Source organism: Amphibalanus amphitrite, unplaced genomic scaffold (assembly GCF_019059575.1).
Source record: "Amphibalanus amphitrite isolate SeventyFive unplaced genomic scaffold, NRLGWU_Aamphi_draft 000019F_arrow, whole genome shotgun sequence".
NCBI classification, from domain to species: Eukaryota; Metazoa; Arthropoda; class Thecostraca; order Balanomorpha; family Balanidae; genus Amphibalanus; species Amphibalanus amphitrite.
Window position 1 is genome coordinate 1816825 of NW_024881515.1, and position 21779 is coordinate 1838603.

The window sequence follows — 21779 nt, forward strand, 5'->3', positions numbered from 1 at the left end:
CTGCATCCGTCTAGGTCCGCTCGACCCCCCCCCCCCTCCTTGTTGCAGCCTGCAGCATATCGGAGGTAGTTCGGCCCCTACAAATACACATGTCAATCGTCATACCATCACCGTATTCCTGTCGCCACACGACTTGTGATTTGACGACAATTCATTTCATAGAAAGTAAGCATCGGCCGCAACCCGCGGTCCGTCGTCGGGCCGCGCGCTGCTGCCATCTACCGGATAACCTTGTAACCACTCGGCGAACTGACGTCAGTCGTGAGCGAACAGTCGCCGTGGTGAGAGGGGGCTGTGCTGTGGAGGGAGAGAAGTGCTTACACCGTGAGATCGCGAAAGTGACAGTTTTGGCGAATATGCGAATCATGGATTGATTTGGAGCACCCCACCATGGATATGGATTTTCTGGGCGATGATTCCGCCCTACAGGCGATACTTGGTGAGTACAACTGTGCTGTTGGCGGGTAACCTTCCATTGGCCGGGTGGACAGGATTTTCCTGAGCCGCGGTCGCCAGCCGAGAGTTCAGGGAAAGGGCCATGTCCAGTCGGCCGAACTCGCGTTATTCCTCCTGCACTGTGGTGTGGCCGCCATGGAACCACGACTCAGAGGATCACGTTTGGACACGCTGAGTTTTTGACTCGTGTGACATGAGACGACGGACGCATTATGTAGGGGAAGCCGGGGGAAGCCCGGCATAGTAAGCTCTTTTTCATTTTTATTACATACCATACGTGCTGTATAAAATTTTGACATCCTGCTAGCTAGCTAAGTTCATTGGCCGTGTTTTCCCAAAAATTCGGTTTCGTGGAATAAGTGTAAGGTTGAGAAAATCGAGTTTTAAGAAAGTGTTGATTTTTCTGGGGTAAGCCCGGCATAGGGGTAACGCCGGCCACCTCCCCAGCGCTTTACAACGAGTTGATGAAACCATTATCTGCTTTCCAAATATTAACGGGAAGTGAAATATTATTTATTAAGGTACTGATTAGCTCTGGACATCTTAGAGTTTATGTCACTACTGGTATTTTAGCTAGCGTCTACTACATATACAGTACAGGTCGATGAAAATCGTGATGCAAAATTGATAAAAAAGGTGTATTTCAAAATTCCTTAAAATTTATTTTTCTTTTTACCTTAATGCATCATATTGCATATCATTCGACTCGGCTGATGAAGAAGAACACAACGACACCATTTTTGAAGCTCTAGCTTCATTGTCTGTCGCGTTATCTGCAAAAACGTAGTTTGACCCTAGGTGACCTTAAGTGACATGACTGGCTTTGTCTATGATAACATGTTTATTTTCGAAATTTATCTTTGATCTATATGTAAACCAAACCTGCTCAGTACCTATTATCTCACGGAAAACAGTGGTTTAGTGGCATTGCTCTCGGTTGGGGGTAAGCTTGGCCACTCGCCCGGGGTTACCCCAATGTGCTAATTTTTATTTTAGAACAGCGATATTCGAAAAAATGTCATACTTAAGCCAGCCTGCCTCGTCACCCCTCACTACAAACACTTAAACGGTCCTTACATAACATTCGTATAAATATTAGTACTGTATGGTATAACATTAACAGTGCAAGATATCTCACTTTTTAGCTAAAAACCCTTAAAATATCATTTTTGCGCTATAACTTTAACAATAGGCAATTTTTGTCAACCTTAACTTTTTGCTGGCGTTACCTTAGCTGCCACGCTGAAAGGACAAACAGTTGAGCATTTTATTGTGAATAATTTAGCCGGAAACGGGATGGCCGGGCTTCCCCCACGCCCGGGCTTCCCCCGGCTTCCCCTAAACGCTGGATCGACGGCTAGGCGCGCTGGGTGAAAATATCCAGGAGATGTCGGAAAGGCGGACGATGACCCGTGTTGTAATAGCGGCAGAGCCGGTACCCATCTGTTCCGGAACATGCTCGAAACAGGTGGCATCCGGCCGCAGCGCCGTTGTTTCGGCACAGGTGCCTACCCGTCACGCCTCAGATTGGTATTAGGCAACTGTCGTCCAACGTAGCGTTGGTAGGTGATCACTGCCTCCCTCGGTCTCCCACCACACTATTCCCGAGTTTGGATTCCCAGCCGCGGAGCACCGCCGCTGAGCCGACCGGACAGGCCCGCCGGCCGGGCTCCTTTCGCCATGTGACGTCAGCGCTCGGTAACTGCGACGACCGGCCGGCCGGCCGGCGCGCCACCGAACCGTTGTAGGAGCACCGGTCGTACGGCGGCCGCGGCGCGCTGCGTCGGACAAACCACCGGCCTCCGCTGTTCATAACACGGGACTCCTGACATCCACGACACCCCGACAGTGACCCCTGACCCCGCGACCGTCCGATCTGACCCCTGACCTCGGTCACTGCGCGCTCCCAGGCCTGTGTGACTGAGTTCAAGGGCGGCTGGCAGTGCGGAACTACCTCTCAGGTGCGGGGCGGCCAGCCATGGCAGCGGATGTCAGTGCACCCCGGCGCAGGGGCGGGGTGGAGCGGCGCCCGCCCGACCTGCCAGACAGGGCCCTGCCTGCAGCCCGCGGCGCGGCAGGCGCAGCGAGCCGGGTGCATATGCTGATAGGGGCGAGCCTGACTATCGGCGCCTCGGTAGTTATGGGGCTCGTACAGACGCCGGCCGGGTGGATGTAATTAGCATTGCTGGACGTCGGGCAGGCACATGGCCGTGGGATGCGGTGAGTCATCGCGGTCAGCCCGCGGCGCTGGCTCAGGAGCAGGTCGCGCAGAAACTGCGACGCAGTTTGGGACGCAATTGGGGGTGATGACGCCGCGGAATCCATCCAATTGGCCATAAACAGCAGGTAGATGTGCTGATAATGTTCCTGGAAATTAGTGTAGTCGAGTGGTTTCTCTACATCTTTAGGTTTGTTAGAATGGGAAGGGCAAAGCGCACCAAGGCGCTGTCAGTTAACGTTTCCGTGAGTAGGACGTAGTTGACCGAGCATGAGCTGCACTCCGTTCATGCGACAGTCGACCAGGGGTGGAGCTTCCTATTCACTTGGTGGGGCGGCCGTCCCACCAACTTGCCATTTTGCCCCACCAATAAGAGTTTTGCCCCACCAACTTAAGCCGATTTGTAGGACTTTACTGCTTAGCAAACCAATGTTTTTCGCATTGAGGTGCTTTGAAATGTCTGTGTAATGTAAAATATTATCTCTGTAATGAAAAGAATTGATTCATCGTTGTATTTTATCGAACTTAACAATCGGACATTGTAGGTTTGACAACTTTTTGCCCCACCAACTTTCCTGGAAAAGCTCCACCCATGCAGACGCAGTCGACAGTATTTGTGCGTGAATCTTATTTTTGACAATCGTTTGCACACGTTTCGCGACCGATGCTCTTTCATGTCAGATGGATGCAGCACTGCCTGCGCCAGACTGGCAAGTGGCAGACGGCCTAATTTGGCGTAAATATTGTTGCAACTCATAACTAAGAATTGCTGGCTCATCCATTACATTTGTAAATGTTAACTTGGAATGCTAGCAGCTATTCATGCTGCATGCATCTGATAAAGTTTTGATCGCCATCATAGGGCTGACGGGATTGTGGTAATGCGTGAGATGAATGTCCGTCACATGTCCGTCAAATGTCCGTCACATGTCCGTCACATGGCTGGATGTCCGTCACATGATGTCCGTCATTAAAGCCAGGATTTGCGGGCAGGTTTCCGCGAAACGGCTCACTTGGTGCGCTGGTGAAATGTTGCGGTTTTGAGGAAACATTCACTGGGCTGCTAGCGAGGGAGTTGCGGCATGTATTTCCAATACAAAAGAGCCTACTAATTTTCATTAGAGAAATAATTGAGTAATTTTGCAGTCGGTTGCCTTTTTCTCTCCTGGGTTAAAAAACATTCTCTCTGAACGCCTTGGTTCCACCCTTAGGGTCAGTTACTCCCACCTGTCCGCGCTATACATTGCCCGACGCCCGTGTCGAGGTCATGAACACGCGCGGCATCCGTGCCATTCACTGTGTCTTTCCTGACCCATGGCACCGGGCATAGTACAAAACACGGCGGCTGTGACGGGACTGGACGAACACATGACGCTTTTGGCGACCCGGCTCGCAGTGAACAACGAACGGCCCGGTAACCAGCGTGAAGGCGGATCAACGCTTAGCGTTTCAGCGCGGCGGCTGAGCAGCTCAGCTCAGAATGCAGCAGTGGCGGATCAGCTCAGCGTATAGTGCTGTGGCGGATCAGCTCAGCAGCGCCGGTACAAATCAGTGCCTGGCTGCTCAACTTCACCCGGCACCGCCTGGGCTATTTCCGTACCCACGACAGCCTGGGGGGGGGGGTCGGATCCGACCCCCCCCCTGTTATCTCGAGAACCAATGGTCGCATCGAGCCCCGCGAGGCGGCATTCGAAAGGTCTCTACGAGACTTTCCCAAAGCACTCTTAAGATTTTTAGATTGAGGTCAACTTTCGGGTCAAGGTCAGGTCAAAGGTCAAATTCTGGGGTTTTGCATGATAAGGCTTACGGACAGCGGAATCGATAGCTGCTGCTCGAAACTCACCAAAAATGACCTCAAAGGCCTAGTGAAGGTACCATGTGCGTATAGAGGTCATACTAAGTACGGGTCAAGGTCAGGTCAGGCCACGAAAGGTCACGGTTTTCACTTTCTGCTATATGGGCGTGCAACACATGTTTTATGGCTTATTTTTCACGCCGAATCCGATGGTAATGGTTATATGTGACCCCAATTCACTTTGCTGGTGATAAGTGTGCATTGAAAGCATAAAAATCGTTTATACCATACATAACTAAACGAGGGCTGAGAAAAAAGGTCAATTTTTCAACTTTTTATTTTTGACATAAAAATGCACTTTTCTAGACGAGCTTTGTCCCAGGAATCTAGTGGTGCCATTTGTTTTCACATGCGATGTTCAGAAGTGCCTCTAATTCACGTAAATGCTTATGACGTCACCATGCCCTATGCATGTTGGAGCTATTTTTTACAATTTGTGGGTCAAAAATCAAGATGGAAAGTTGAAATTTGGGACATCTAATGTTCTAATAGAGCTCTATAACATATATTCCGGTTTTTTGGAAATTCTCAAAATTTTGGATTTTATTAGTTGTTTTCCAAAAAATGTAGTTTTTTGAATTTCTAGGGGTGAAAAACGCATTTTATGGAAAATCCGAGATAGCCATTTTAAAGAACTCGTTGAGCTGCGTCTATTCATGTCCTTAATTTGCAATTTGCTTTAAACCCTGATTTTTGGCGATTTTTTAAACATTTACCACTTTTTGACTAAAAACGCCATGTAGTTTTATCACTAAAATCGATATATCTAAAAAACAAATTGATTTTTTTGTTCTTAAAAATTACACAGAAGACGTCAAATTGATGGGGGAGAAGGTATGCCAAGTTTCAAGTTGATAGCGTAAGCGGTTCTTGAGTTATTCAAGAAGAACGGAGGAGGGGTCGGATCCGACCCCGAGAGATGCCTTAAAGCGGAAATATTGAATTTCAAAATTGCAGCATTTTGATTCAGAGGGGCTAATGCATAGGAATACCCCTCTGAATGTGTGACGTCAGCGCAGATATCTAACGATTTTTAAATGTTTGACTAAAACGTTTTGTAGCACGCGGTGGTATATGCTGCTTTGCGCGCAACAAGTGCCGCACTTTCAGCTGCCAAACTATTGCTTCCAAATAAAGTCGCTAGGAACAGCGGAGATCCAAAAAGTAAACAAAAGTTAAAGTCTAATATCTTGAAAACCGGTGAATATTTTTCGGTGAAGTTTGGTAGATATTCGTTTTCGCTCTTTCTGAACCGAGCAACATCACTTTCATGCCAATTCATAAACTTTTTTGAAGGTGGGAGGGTCCCTTTAAATGATGTTTTAGATCAGCACAGTGATCGTTCATGGACGTTGGCAATGAAAAATCGGTGGTCAGCGCATCCGGGAGCTGGGAACTGCCAGGGAGCCGCTCTTTGATTTGGAGGACACTCACCGCAGCCAAGATAGGACCGCAGCTACCATTTATGCCATCTGAAACATTGCGTGCTTTGATCCTTCTACCCATGTATCAAATGCAGGATGTGACTCATTCATGGAGTTTGATAAGTCAACAGCAAAAGTGCGCTGACGTACAGACCAGCAAGTCATCTCGCTCGGTAGTGATAGTGCAGTAAAAGCTGGCCAATTTAGGATTACTTCCATAGAGACCGCAGAGAAGACGATTATAAGGTGATTGCCTCGATTTGGTTGAGACGAGAACATTATCCGGTGCACGCAGGAACCAACGCGGCACTTACGAGTAGTGGTGTGCGTGAGTGGGGGATAGTCGCCTATCTTATGGAATTCCAGTGCTTCAAACTCGTGTCCTGCATGGTGGATGATTTTGTATTTATCGTGAGGTCAGCTCACTGACTATTTGACGACTGAACTGGTTTGATATGTTTTGACGCGCAATTCCTTTGGCAACTAAATCACGGCATAACACTGACCATTCTCCGGCACTATAGTATGAGAATTATTCCACCTAAATTTACTCTAACCCGACAAGGAAGTCAGATGGTCTAGGACCGACTGTTTCGAGGCGGATGTTGGATGCCACGATATTGCATCATTGCCACTCTGCAATGCCGATGAGGTCGTTGAACCAAATAACCCATTTCGTATTTTTCATGGACCAATAGCTTTGAGGGACGTTTTAGTGACGATGTCATGCATATTGCATGTTGCATTAATTTGGTTGTGAGGCCGCTGTGCGATGCTCACCTTGAGACGGACGCCATCGAGGGGTTCTCGTAACTCACTCGGAACAGTCGTGTGACCGACGGCTGTCCCGTGGGCCGTGACCAGGGCCGGAACCTCAGCGTGGCCACGGCATGATGGCGGCTCGGCGGGCGCGCGGCAGTTCGCAGCCCCTTCGAGCGTTCCTTCTGTGGTACATGTCCGTGCAAGAAGAAAGGCAGCCAACCATGAACACTTAAAAAGTGAAATATGACGCTTTGTGCAGCGCGTGACTTTTGGGCGCCTCATGCTTCCTGGTTTGTAGCGTGACGTTACCGCGGTTAGACGGACATCGCTGTTTGTTGCACAAATGCACACGACGAAACAGCCAGACGGAAAGACGGGCAAGCTAAGTCAGACAGACTGACGGACGGACAGACGGGCAGACAGACCGATAGACCGAAAGAGCCAGACGGACTGACATACTGACGAAACGGATGGACAACCGAACAGGATGGACGGGACGGGACGGGACGGGACGGACTGATACGGATGTGTTGGACGAGGCCTGGACGACAGAAATGTTCGGAGAATGTCGTTATCGGACCGCAGCAGACGGCGGTCGTGAAGTTGTTGTCCGCTTCAGCACAGAAATCATGACGGGAGGCTCAATGCTTGCACAACTGTAGTGATTGTTTTTACATGAATGGGGTGTTACGGCTACGGGACCGTGAGACGGTGATGGTTTTTGGACTTTGTTGCTGGTCGGTCGTGCTTCCTGGAGAAGTAACTGAGCGTTGAATGAGAAAGCAATCCGATTGGCCGGTGCAAATGAAGCTACGCTGTAGAGGTCTGATATATTTAAAATAAGTGTGTAAAAAGTCGTGCTTTTTATTTCTGAATGGAAATATGACTTCCTTGGTTGTCCAGTACGTGGAACGGTCCAATCGTTCATCTGTGGAGTTCAAAAGCCTCCTGAAGCCCTTGAACTGTGCGTGTGCCGAGGATTATCAGGGTGCGCCAGGATTTGCTCGCTGCGCCGGCTTGGATTACTGACGGCACTGACGGTACTGATTGTGCTCGATGGAACTGATGGTACTTGCAGTTATACACTATTTTACGGATGGTAGGCACTGATGGACAATGACCGTGCCATGACCCGGATTAGATGCTTGTTAGCTTTATTAGTGCAATTCATCTATGCTCGTTTGCCGAGTGTCATAACGTTAATTTTGGGATACGCATAGGCTTAGCCGTCTTATGCGTCATTTCTTCCTTTCACCACATTTTAATGAGCTTGCTGGCTGATCTATAAAATGTCTTCGACTTTTCATTTCACTCGATGGTGCGTAGCGTTTTTATGGTACCGTTAGGTAGTAGCTGATTACGGTCTCTTCATCGGTTCTCGACTATCCCTCACCAGAATGAATACAAAATGACATAGGATGACTAGCAAAGTTCCGACATGATTCGCCCCTTTCATGGTCTCGAGTCGCCATCATTGAGGCGGCGCTCCCGTATGAAGTTGGTGCTTAGCTCGCTCTGTGTGCTACTGATGGAGTTAGCCTTGTGAAGGCTCAGCGCGCCCGACGCCCGCCGATGCGCCAAGGTCACGTCTGTGTGTCCAGTGGGACTGCCACGTCCGCCCGGGGACGTTGTCCTGCTCGACCCGTCTCGGCGGAAGAGCCGGTATGGCGACGCCGTGTCACTACTGGTAGACGTCCGCTGTTCAAAAATGGTGGCTGGTGACGGCCGGGGCTGTTGCCGGGTGATGCCTGCAGACGGCTGATTCCAGATCAGGAATCCGGGGTGAACTAATGCGTCTGAAGTAACGGATTATGTTGAGTGATTGCTGGGTCGGTGTAGTATATTGATGCGATTTTGACGATCGCCAACAATGGTTATTTCGTATCCCGATGTCACTTGTCATTTCTGTGCTTTTCCAGCGCTTCCATCGTCCCTTCAGGTCGCTTCTCGGTCAGCGTCGGCCTCGGTTTCCCATAGTGTGTCCTCCAGCGCTGTTTTTCGCTCTTGTTTCCTGTTTGGAGCCCGATACAAACTCTTCCCGGATTTCCTTACGCGGCGCCGGCCATACTTCCCTCTCCCGAACGCCAGTTTTTCCGTTCGGAGGCGAGCAGCCACAGCCTTATACTTTACCCTCTTCTGTGTAATAATGTCCTCGACACCGCGCGTGGTGTGGGCTAACCTGTAACCGTTTCTGTTGACACTATAGCCGACTCGGCGACCAGTGGCGACTGCGGCGGCAGGCCGTCGCCGAACAGCGCTTACTCCCCCGACGGGCGGCCATCTCAGCAGCCACCACGGCTCGGCGCGGCGGCTCGGCCACATTAAAAAGTGGTTGACCATGAGATCGTCTTATCCTTCGCACGCCAGCAGCGGCGCTGAGGTGGCGGCAGCGGCGGCAGAGGGATGGACGGCAGCGGCGGTGGCAGCGATAGGTGGCTACCGTGTCGCCTGATGACCGTCACTATATTCGCTCGTGTCGCTCCGTCAATAATATTCGTTCGTTCTTCGATATCGGGCGTTTCGCGATGGATATTCATTTCCGGGTGCACGTTGATTTTGGATGGGTGTGAACTGACTACTGCCGTTCGTTTCCACCCTCCTCGCCAAGGCACGGAAGGGTTGTTCATCGGCGCCAATCTGTCGGACAGGCGGTCCGGTCCGGTCCGGTCCGACCTGTCAGTCCGCCGTCTGACCTGGGGACAGGGCGCGGTCCCGCCTTCGGCCCCCGTGACCTGCAGGGTGGTGGCGCTGGACGCCCACAGCCGCTACTGCAATCGGTTGGGTTCTGTGAAACCTCCGACCCTGGTTAGAACCTGTCGTTTGCGAACTGTTTGACGAGCGGTTGTGTTTCAGACTATCTCCGGATCTGGATTTGGGACAGTGGCTTATTTAGCTACGTTTTGTTTGCATGGATGCAGATTGTTTGCAGATTGTTTGCAGTTATTATATGTTTCGTGCTAATGAGCCTGGAGAAACTGAGCGTGCATCTGGCCTATAACATCAATACCGGCATCTGCATGACATCACAAATATGAGCTTGAAGCAGGTACTTCAACAAATATCGCGACCCCTTATTCATTCAGGTTTTGTTTATCGAACTTAAGTGGCATTCTCATGTAGATAATGGTGGTGATTCACGTTACTACGCCACATTATTTTTTAGAGAGCCTGGACAGAGCTTCTATTCATCTGAGGCTCCACCCAAACCGTAGGTGCGTTCGCAAACTGCCATTCCGCTTGCCAACCGCTACATCTAGTCATGATGTGACTACCCACCCACTCATCTATCCCCACTCCTCTGAGTGGCGTGGTCTTGAGCATTGGAATCTCCGCTGTCCCGGTGACTGTTCTGCCCCGTCTGGAGTGCCCCGTCGGTGTCTGGAGCTGTGGAGGCCGGCGCCGACAGCGTCCGGCGCGTGGTGTTCAGTCGAGTTTTTGTCCGTCTCCGAGCGCCGCAGATGAGGCAATCGTCGGCTCTGGTGAACCTCGACCCGCCAAAGGACCGTCCCCCGGGACCGGACAGGACGCCTCCGGCCGTGCCTCCCGAGGTCACTCAGGAACGACCCACGCCAGAAGCTCTTTTTGGGAACGACCGCCCTCGTAACGGCGCAGCCCACTCTGCTGTAAAAGCATATGTTCTTGGAATACGTTAGCTGTAATGCTGGTAACGGCGAAAGAAGGCTAACCTTCTTAGTTTTTTTTTTTCTCGTGGTGTTTGAAGCCTTTACTGTCTGTCTTCATGCCGTCGTGCTGGCAACGATTCGCACAGTCAGTCGGTCAATCAGTTCATCAAGTGTCTAACAGCAGGCCACCCAGACACGCAGTCAATCAGTCTGTCAGCCACCCACCCAGTCGACCAGGCCTGTCAGTCTTTCAGTCGGTCAATACCAGTCCTGTACATTCCGTACCGGTGGGGCCGTGTTTGCTCCTGTCACCGGAGCCAAGCGCCGGTGAAACCCGACCGTCGGACCCGTCCGGCCGCGCCGCGCCGGTCTCCCTGTGACCGGTGACCGGCGGTCAGTGGTCGGTCGGTCTCCCTCTCAGGCCGACGGACGGGGAGGAGAGAGTGGTTCAGTCAGTATTTCCTCTCGTCGGGAGAGAACCGGCGTCAGTGCGGGTTTGGGTGGTACAGCGCGCGTTGTGTGCCGTTGGTGAACCTTTGGATGGTGGTGCTTTACCGTGATTTGCAATGGCGCTGCGCTGACCGGTGTCATTTGGTATCGACTCTCGTGGAAGCCAGCTATTTCGTGACTGCGCTCTATCAGCTCATTCAGTGGTGTAGGCGTTAGGTTGGGGTCTACCGCTGGGCTCAGGTCGCCCCAGGGACGTCGGTGACCTGCGCAGCGCCGGTCACGTCATTCGTCGGACCTCCTGCGTCGTCACTCAGACCTCCTGCGTCGTTCGTCGCCTCCGACGCGCAGATCGTCGGCGCCGGCGCTGTCAGGAGGCGGGTGATTGGTCGCCGCCCCCTCTGGCCCCGCCCTCGCCGCGGGCCGCTCCGCCCCCGGCTCCGGGGCGACCGGGTCGGGCCGACGCTCGACTGACCAGCCGTGGTGCCCTGGGGCGACGGCGCTCCGTGCCGCCCCCGCCCCCGCCCGTCGCCATGGAGCCGCCCTATGAGCTGACCAGCTTCCGACACCCGGGACCGAGCTGCGCCCGCGAGAGAGGCTACGGCCACGGTAAGACGGGCCGCCGCGGGATGCCGGAGGGCCAGATGAGGGGCGCACTGCTAGCTAATCTGCAATGTCTGAGAGGCTCTTATATCTGGTTTGTACAACAATGTGTAATAAATCCCACGAAGATGAAGATGTGATCGTTTGAAAATAACCAAAACCTGTTTCCGATCAATTTTCGGTCACGCATGCAGCCTAAATATAAATTGACTTGCACCTCAACTGTCAGTACGTACCCGTCGTTTTTGTGTGCGTTTTCAGGCAGTGGAAGTCCTAGCTTACATTGGCGAATATTGTGTGGTTATGTGAAAAGCGATAATGTGAACACATATATTTGCACACTGATGAAGTGATATCGAAACCGGTTTGTGCAATATATATGTGTTCACATTATCGCTTTTCACAAACGTCAAACTGTCATACCACAATTGTGTGGTTAATTATTAAAACGGCAAGCGCCAAAACAAAGCGCTTCCCCTCATCATACCTAAGTTACCATTTTCTCGTAAAACGTCACATTCCCATTTATCTTTAAGTTTCGTTTCATTACGGTGCGCAATTTTCCATCCCCCAGACCACTCACTTGCTTTCATCCTTTAGGGCCTGTCGTATCGCATCTGTCGTTTTTACCGTGCATGCAGCGATTCGATCTCCTGTATATCCAAACTGCAGTGAGATCGCCGCGTTCGGGAGCCGCTGATGTGATCGGGCCGTGACGGAAAGTTGGGGCCGGGCCGGTCCCATCTCTGTCGAACTGACCGACAGGAGATTGTTCCAGACGACTGGAGTCCACTCCGTACAGCCGCGGCTCTGCAGATGGTCCCTCGGCGACACACAAATCCGCCGGCCCTTTCCTTCACAGCGTTTTTCCTTGACTCCGTTCTCATTGCCAATCGATGGCGACATTCGGGGAGATCCCATTTTCCGCGGCTGACGGCTCAGTCGCTACGCACAACGTTACTGGCGCCAGAGCGCTGGTGAGACCGAATCTGGTCTGGTGTGCAATGCAAACCAGGGCTGCGGAGTCGATGGATTTTCGGTGACTCCGACTCCGACTCCGACTCCGGCTTTCAAAAACCAGCTCCGACTCCGACTCCGGGCAGAATTGTCGACTCCGACCGACTCCAACTCCCGACTCCGACTCCGCAGACCTAGCAGGGCTGCGGTGTCGACAGATTTTCGGTGACTCCGACTCCGACACCGGCTCGGGTTTCTAAAATCGACTCCGACTCCGACTCCGACTCCGGTCACAACTGTCGACTCCGACCGACTCCGACTCCGACTCCGACTCCGACTCCGCAGCCCTGATGCAAACAAACCCCGCTGGCATTGCGGGCGAGTATCTGGTGGCCGAGCTTGGCCGGTCGGCGCTGTTTGGCACGGCGCGGCTGCCTCGTGACCGGCGGGAATCGTGGATGGTATAGGTTTCGGTTGGCGGCGAAAGCGCTCCTGTGTCGTGCTCCATACACCGCGGCTTCACAGTGCATAGGGTGGCGTGTAGTGGCCGGCTGCTCCCATTGGCCGGGCACGAGCCACGTGATTGGCACGTGCCAACCGTGGAGGATGTCCAGAGACTGGCTGTTTTCAGGCCGGCTCGGAAATCCCGCGGTTGCCGTGATATGCCTGTTTGGTAAAATATACACAGCCAGTACCTTACAGCTGGTGTAAGTTGGATTGCGCTAGACGAGTAACTTTTGGGTCAAAATGAAAGGTTGCTCTGTCTTGATCGTTTTCTTACGTTCGATGATTTCACAAATGTAGTGACATGTTTTAATTTCCAAGTCAATTCTGAGAGTCATGAGAAAATTTCCTGTGTTTACAGTTTTTAGCCCTTTTCACTTAGAGAAGGTAACGTTGTCTGGTGTTTTTTTATAGTTTATCTGCATTATTGCTGTGTTTTAATGACGCGTTAAACTTTGCTATCTACGTTGAACGCTCTAAAGCTTACTTCCAATTTTTAGCTTTTTACCAACAATACCTATATTGTAAAGATTGCTGTCCTCCGTCCAACCGCGCTGAGCCCATGTTCGGCTTATCTCTTTATTGTTTCGCCTGTTTGTTTTATATGAGGCCTACATACTCTGTAGGCCATTACTGTCAAATTACAGCATCCCCCAGCCCCAGAAAACTGGTGATATCCGCTGGCATGACATTCACTGAACCCCTGCGGCGGGAATACACAGAACAGGGAGCATCGATTCAACAGTGCGCGGCGCCGCCTCTGCGCCCCCGCCGCCACAGTATGTATTGTGCACGTGTGATGGCGTGTGATGTACACGCGTCTCACAGATTAGTCTCGCTGAAAAATCACCGCACTGCACCGCGGCACGTGCCACATTTTTCGGATGGCCTTTGACGCATTCATCGCGGCGCCAGAAGATAAATGACGACCCCTTATTACGTGGGTCATTTTAGCGGGATATAATGGGCCGGCAGTTCCGACTAGAATTTTCCGTTTGTAATGGCTTATCAATGCCGCAAATGTGCAGGTAATGGATGCATTGTTATGTTACATGCGGACACTTACCGTTATCAGGTTTGTCAGTGCCAATTCATTGTCATGTTTCGGACTGGTTGTGGTTTGTGGTGGGAGTGGGCGTGGCCGGTGACAGGCATAGATACTACATTTCAGTTAGTCCTTTTCAGCCACACATCCGCCTGCCGGTGACGGTTTAACGAGCTACCACACCAAGTCCGGTTATACTGGAGATCAATGCATTTTCCAGGAAATTTGGAAACAAACAACGAATCTTACCAGGCTATACTCGCCCCTCTGTCTCATTTGTCCTCAGTCCCTTGTTTCCCTGATCCCTGTCCTTCTGTTCCTTTGTCCATTCGTCTCTCCTTCCCCTAGCTCCTCCCTCTACCCGTCTTCCACGCTTACTCTCCGTCCGTCTGACCCTCCGTCCCTCCGTCCCTCAGTCCCTCCGTCCCTCTATCCTTCTGTCCCTCCATCCCTTCGTCCTTTTATCCTTCTGTCCCTCCGTCACTCCGTCCCTCCGTCCCTCCGTCCCTTTGTCCCTCCGTCCCTCCGTCCCTCCGTCCTTCTATCCTTTCGTCCCTCTGTCCCTCCGTTCCCTCTGCGGTCAATGTTCTGCAGACTCTCGGCCGGCCTCGTGAGCAGTGGCTGTTGAATCAATACACCTCGCCCGGCGGTCGTTCTGAGGCAATCTGACAATCCTATAGGGACGGGAGTTTAGTGGGGACAGTATATCGTCACGCAGACAGAATAGGTACCACCGTGGGCGGTGATGGGTGGATGAGGTCACTTGCAAGTGAAATATACAAAGAAGCTATGAGTGTATGGCAACTGAGGGATGGGTAAAGACATCGTGAGCAACGTATATGGATAGGTAGCCGTAGGTGGATCGTGGGATTCGTAGACTCTCGTGTCGTAGAGCTTGGTATATCTTGTTCTGGCATTCAGTACCAATGGAGGCAATATAGCTATGCGTTCGGTCGCTCCCCTGAAGCTCAAACATCCAACAAGGCTCTATGTTTATGTCGTAATTTACTCATAATAAATCATAATATAGATGTGCACTTTTAGACAACTTATATAATTTGTGTTAAATCTTTTGAGGCATACAATATCAAAGAACCGGGCTGCACGGCTGTTTATTTTACTAGCATATGCAATATTCGTAAGTGGTTAAGCGTTCTGAGGAATATCATCATGAGAAGTATGCGCATCTGGCTGACCTTATCCTCACTTCTGTATGGAAATATGAAATTGCCAAAATAAATTACTGTATTAAAAATCGAGATATTTCGAGCACAGCTCTTCGTCGGTCGATTGTCAATCGACCGACGAAGAATCGACCGACGAACAATCGACGACCGACAATCGACCGACGAAGAGCTGTGCTCGAAATATCTCGATTTTTAATACAGTAATTTATTTTGGCAATTTCATATTTCCATACAGAAGTGAGGATAAGGTCAGCCAGATGCGCATACTTCTCATATGCAATATTCATCCATACATATTTATTTGTTTTTGTTAATTGATGTTTTGTCGTCAGGCTGGTTGGCGGCTATGTCGATAATGTGCACCTCGCCTGACCAGGCGCGCACAATTATGTACGGCTCGTTATTCTAATCGCAGCAGGGGCCTTCAGCCATTTCGACTGCGTAAGGAAGTCGGGCTGGGCGGCGCGTGTCTCGACCCCGGCCCGACGGACTGAGGGGTCAGCCATAATCACACCGAGCGTCACTCAGAGAGCATGCAAACCAGCGCAAATTACATGCCATTGGCGAATTTAGCGGTCTCAAATTAGCGAGGGATTCGCGCGTACCTTCACGAAATGCGAGTACGTTGTAGAGTATTTTGAGTTGTGCGTCCCCATAATGGCAAAATGCGCTTTTCTGCATTGTCTCCACAAGGTATGGTGGACATAAGCGCTGTAATATTCCCTCCGCCCATTTGGTCATTGCTTAGCAAATGTATAATGCATGAGGCCGGCTTGAACAAACATGTCAATAGCTGCATGTTTCATCGGCCAGTGGTGTATTTGGGCCGTAACCGACACCCTGCCCGGGGGGGGGAGTGCCGCCCCCTCTCGGGGAGACGTTATTGAGCCATTTAGCGCGCGGTGTCGGCACGCCACACGCCGTTCCCCGTCAGGTGCGCCCCTGAGGTGACACCTCGTCAGCCCCGGACGAGGGCAGAAACGGTGCTGGCGAGCAGTGTTCGCCACGGGCCGGGCCAGCCCAACGGGCCACGGGCCGGGCTGGGCTACGGGCTGGGCCGGGCCCCCAAATATCATTAGTTAACGGGCTATGGATGGGCCGGGCCAAGAACTTTGTGCACTATGGGTTTTGCGACTAATGTCAATTTAAGAAAATTTGGAAACTGATGCAAACAAAACCCACTGGGAAAATACAAAAACTAAACCAAATTTAAGCAATGTGAAAGAAAACCTACTTGATATTGAATTTTGGGAATCTTGAGAATTATCCAATATCACATCATGTCACACATAGGAGGGTTTTCATAAAAATTCCGCAACCAAAAAGATCAGAGAATCTCTAGCATCATTAGTTTGTTAATAAAAGTTAAAATGTAGTCATCAGAACAACTTACTTAGCACTACAACTCCAAAAACTAAGAAGCCACTCAACAATGATGGGCTACAGGGCTACATTAAGTTAACACTTATATATGGCGATAGTGAGACAATTCCAACACAGTCTTTTTTCCTTCACCGACGGCTTTTTAACGAACAGAACCTTAAAAGGATACTCACAAAACACACTGTAAGTAACGAGGAACTCTACAGAGTATTTCGCGATGAAAGCTTCTTTAAATGTCCATAAATTTGTCAAAATAAATCACAACAAACCAGCCCCTTCTCAACAAAATGTGCAATCATGGCGGCGGCGCTATGTTTATGTGGCGGCATCTAGGTAGTATACACAACAGTATATCAAATAAATACGTTTTTTAAGTGAGTATCAAGGTGAAAACAAAATTAAACCAATGAAAAATAAAACCAAAATCACGAAGTCTGAAAACTCGAACGAAAAACAAAACAAAAACTTGATCATATATGTTTTATTATACAATTCGTCAGAATCGCTACCTGCCGCAGCTGCGACAATCAAGAAGTGTTCGCTCATTTTCGATTGATGATGATGATGCGTACAAGTCGCAAAAGTACCCAATGACATTTCAAGCTTACCATGTTTTCTGCTTACGCTGCTAGCGATATCCATATCTTGAAAAGAGCCTAACATAAAATAGCAAGGAAAGTAGCAGATAGTTGTCCACAGAGATTCGGTTGACACGTGGGCATGAATTGAAAATAGATTAAATCAGTTTTGCTGATAAATGGATGGATTTTCTCTTTTTTTGGAAGACAGTGCTAAAGTTAGTGTCACCTATTTTGTATGCTTTCTCAGGCTTTTGATATTGCAGCATCTATGGAGTGAATTTAACAGCAAGGTCAATCCCAGACAGATTCATCAATTCCCATAAGTCAAGCTTTTTTTCTGCTGGTAAGTGCTGGGAAGTATAGAGTATGTTGCAAATACTTCCTTCAAGTATGCATTAGAGTCACCAATTATTAATGATAATGTTCACACACATCAGCTTGCAAGATAACTTTACTCATAGAATGTAGTTAATATAATCATGTAAACTTTTTATAGGTGTGTAATCATGACCTAATTGACTGAGGTGCTTGCTGTTACTGTTAAAATTTGTGCCATAGGTGCTTGAAATGATTATATTCATTGAAAAGAAGGGAGTCATGATTGCCATGTTAATATTCATGCAATTTGAATTGTTCTCAAAATAGTGTAATCAATCATGCTTATTATAGCCATAGACTAAGACAATAACTAGATTGCTATTTTTGACGGGCCGGGCCGGGCTGGGCTTGGAATATTTGCCAAGAGCGGGCTACGGGCTGGGCCGGGCTCTGAACCCATGGGCCCGGGCCGGGCTGGGCTGGGGATTTTGGGGCCCGTGGCGAACACTGCTGGCGAGTTAGGGGTAATTGTCGCTCCCTGATCGGCCTGGGTAAACAGTGGAATGAACAGATTGGATTATTTGTGCGGTGGAGTGGATGATTAAAGCATGCTAGGGTATGTTTGGCAATCAACAAAGACTGATAAGTATGTCTGATAACTTATGCAGACACTGACAAAATCATTAGTTGATGAATACGTCATCTTACTGTTTGATTGAGCGTTGTTTTCGCCATTATTCTTAGAGCCATCGAGTTTAAACAAACGCAGCTCAGCAGTCATTCCTCAACCGCTCATCCATTGCAAACATCATCGAGCTTATCAAAACGTGCGAGTGAAAGTTGCAGCTCGTGACGGCTGCATTGGTCAGCTGCCGTTCAGCCACCGGCCAAATAAACGCTGCGCCGCTCCCTGAGCACGTGCAGTGAGACCGATTACCATCTGCCATCAGCGCCGGTCACATCGATCACCGGGCGCCTGTGCTCGCGGGCGTCTGTACATCTGTTTGTGGCCTCCAGCTGCAGTGCGGTGTTTTCGGCATGTCCAAACACTGATATACACAGTCGGTCAGTGCTGACCGCGTGTTGCTACGTGGCAACCGGTGACCAGTGCTGAAAGTGATCTGCAGTGTATGCAGTGGCGTGTAGTTTACTTGACAGCAGGAGGCGGTGCGTCCCTTTTGCCGCCGGCCTACGTGCGCCACATACGCCGTCGTCTGTCAATAGCGGCGCGTGCCGGCTGTCGGCGATCCGCCGGGTCGGGTGACGTAATTGTGGACTACCGGCCGGGCCACACGCCACGCCGGCACTGTGGGGGAACGCCCACGCGCAGTTCCCACACACGCTCAGACCCCGTCGGCGTTCGGTCCAACTCTCCCCCTGCCACTCTTCCTACCCTCGCTCAGTTTCTGCGCCCTCGCTGAGTTCTAGCTCCGAATAGAACATCTTATCATTCCTCACATTTAGCTTCCATTTTTGTTTTTTAATTTGCTTCAATCAAAATTTACACATGTCCCTTTTATTGAATCTAAAATAATCTTTTTTAACGTTTTAGCCCTTTAAATCTGTCCCTTTTCTTTTGGTCGCTTTGGTGTGCTTTTTCTAATAAATCTGTCACTCGCTCAGCTGATTTGTTTCCTTCATCCATCATGTGACCCCCTCCCTTTCCTCTTGAGTCTTGACCCTCTCCCGTCACTACGCGGTGGGTGCCAGTAGTGCCTGCGGCGGTGTCGTCGTGTCGCAGGCCGTAAACAAACCTCGCTCTGCGGTCAGCGTGGTATGTCGGGCTGCCGATCACCGCGCTCCGGCAGCTCGTGTCAAACACCGGCCGAGGAATGCCGGGGGAATGCATGACGGTGGCGCTAGCCATGTTATGAAGACAGAAGGGGGGGGGGGGGCATTTGATGGAGGGAAGGGAGCGAGATAGGGGCAGTTGCAAAGGGAAGGAGGACGAGAGGGGATGCGAATAGGGAGGCTGTTGAAAGAAGCAATTTGCACCAATCAGTGTTCCATTTCTCAGACTTTTTGGTGGCAAAGCACACCTGATGGGGAAAATATTTTCATCCCAAAAATATGAATGACTGACTTTACTTCATCTCTGAAAAAGGTTTCATGCATTCGAACAGCCAGTTTACATGTCACTTGACAGTTGATGCACCCACATCCTTTTGTTTCACACCCTGTCAAGATCCTGACATGAAATCCTGGTTTATCAGTTGGCATAGAAATTAGCATTACACCATTTTGCAAAAATACTTCAGATATTTACTTTCTTTTTTTCTCATCCTATATTTTTTTCTTCATCAGCACACCCAACCAAAATCCAATTATAGAACACTGGCACCAATTGGCTAGTTCTTCCAGACTGCATAAATGCTAACACTATCATCTGCTAGTACGTAGGTATTCATTGAATTCGTTTCTTAATTGTTATGCGCATTGCACGTCTACAGGCTACAGTTTTGCTGTTCAATTGACATTCAATGTAAATTGAATAATTTCTTCTTTTTCCGTGTGCTGCCGGGTATGGTCGCTGGTTTGATCGATACCACTTTATGAAACAGGCTCTTGGACTGTCTCTTTTGTCAGTTGGGCCGAATAGCATTTTCAACTACCTACATTTTTGGACATGCAATGCAATGCATTGTGGTTCCTGTATAGCAAGCAAGGCCCTGTAACAGAACAATCGCTAAGAGCGTTACGCTGCTGAAGTATTGCCATCTGTCTATGATTAATTTATATTCAGCAAGAACTGTCTATATTTAGTGGTAAGCCCTGATTATCCAGGGATCTGCATTCTGCGCATACATTATATGCTGTTCATAAGGATTTAGGTGGGGATTCGCAGATGATTCTTCTCAGTCAGGTCATGGAATGAGGAGCGGTCCCGCATTAAATATGCCCGCCACCGGACTAAGCCTATTACGCTGCTGAGTGCTGAGAACATAGCCAGACGCACCGCCATAGCCAACACAAAGCCTTAGCTGTTGTCGCAGGCAGTGCCAAGGTGATGGCCTTAGCCACAGCCATGCAGCCTCATCTACCTTCATCTTCGACTTTACCACATACATCGCCACAACCGCGGTTGTCATAGCGCCACAGCCAGTGATCGCTGCACAGTATCACTTTGTCACACTATCACATCCCCCAACCCGTCCCAGGTCCCTAGCCCACATCTTCAAGCACCATTACCGCCCACCAGAGCGCTGCCATCTTCGTCTCCGTTCACTTTTCAGCTGTGGATCAGTCCAGTTGTCACCATGTCGCCGGCTATAGGCTTCTTTACTGTGCCACCATTCCACCAAGGCAGCCTCAGCTATGCGACAGTGAAACGTCTACTACTCCGCCAAGGCAGCCTCGGCTGTGTGTATCGGTCGAGTCGTCTCCTTCACCGTGTGACAGTGAAACCTCTGCCGTCACGCCGCAGTCGCGTCATGATGACGTGATGATCAGCCATGCGGCGCGCCGATGCACTATGGTTGGAAACGGCCTCACGGATGGCCGTGGGCAATTTCGGAATATATGTATATTTGGGGTGTCATTCTGTTGGAAATTGATGAAATGTTTTGAATTGGGCAGAAAAAATTATTTAGTTGCGCATTTAGTCTCCATTATTGTACGTGGAATCGGGAGTTTCTGATAGTGGCCTTTTTGGTGCGCCGTCAAAGGTTTAAACAACCGCGCTGGTGATAGCATGTGGAGTACCTCCATAACGTTGTAAAACTGGATTATTATATATCAAAATAATCCTTGTTATGTTGGCTATCGAGTGAAGTGACTCTTTTTCCCATGCGTGTTCAAAATCAGGAACGGCATTGCATTCTGTTTGCAGTGTCACCACAGCAATATTTGCAAAATTACGTTTATGTTTCATTAGACATACAAAAAGTTCTCCATCGACCTCCATTGAGCTTTTTGGCAGAATAAATCTCTGTTCAATTCTGCGTAAGGGGAACGTAAAAGCAGACTGCGCACTTGTGCGCAAAATCGTCCGTGAAGCTTCATCTCCCGAGGCGTACCTACCCGTCGCTTCGTTAGCACCAGGTCGGCTCGTCAGTCTTGCAATCGCTTATCCTTATAAATGATGGTAAGAAGCAGGGTTGCGGAGTCGTGGTGGCGCCAAATCCGACTCCGACTACGACTCCGACTCCTGACTCGTTGCCATGACTCCGGGCGACTCTGTCTCCGACTCCGGACCCCTGCCAGTGTTTCGGAGTCGTGATGGAGCTGTTCCGATTCGGACCGACTCCGACTTCCACTGCGGGCTCCTGACCGACCCCGACTCCGACTCCGACTCCTGGCTCGTTGCCACGACTCTGGGCGACTCTGACTCCGACTCCGACTCTGACTCCGACTCTGACTTCGACTCCGCACCCCTCGTAAGAAGTAACTGCTCGCCCCTGCACCTGGAGTATGGAT

The 21779-nt window shown here is 50.1% G+C and overlaps 1 protein-coding gene across 4 annotated transcripts in view; it reads left to right on the plus strand.

Annotated features, from left to right (window-relative positions):
* Window positions 1-257: 257 nt before the first annotated feature.
* The window catches only part of LOC122389778 (myelin regulatory factor-like), a 69678-nt gene continuing 48156 nt past the window's right edge, over window positions 258-21779 (plus strand). For 2 of the 4 annotated variants that reach the window (XM_043382177.1, XM_043382184.1), the window contains exon 1: window positions 258-439. In XM_043382177.1, the coding sequence (XP_043238112.1) occupies window positions 391-439 (49 nt within the window). In that variant the 5' untranslated portion in view covers window positions 258-390. Of the gene's footprint in view, window positions 440-11263; window positions 11395-21779 lie in introns of those variants that run through there. The other 2 variants (XM_043382157.1, XM_043382167.1) reach the window with 2 other exon arrangements.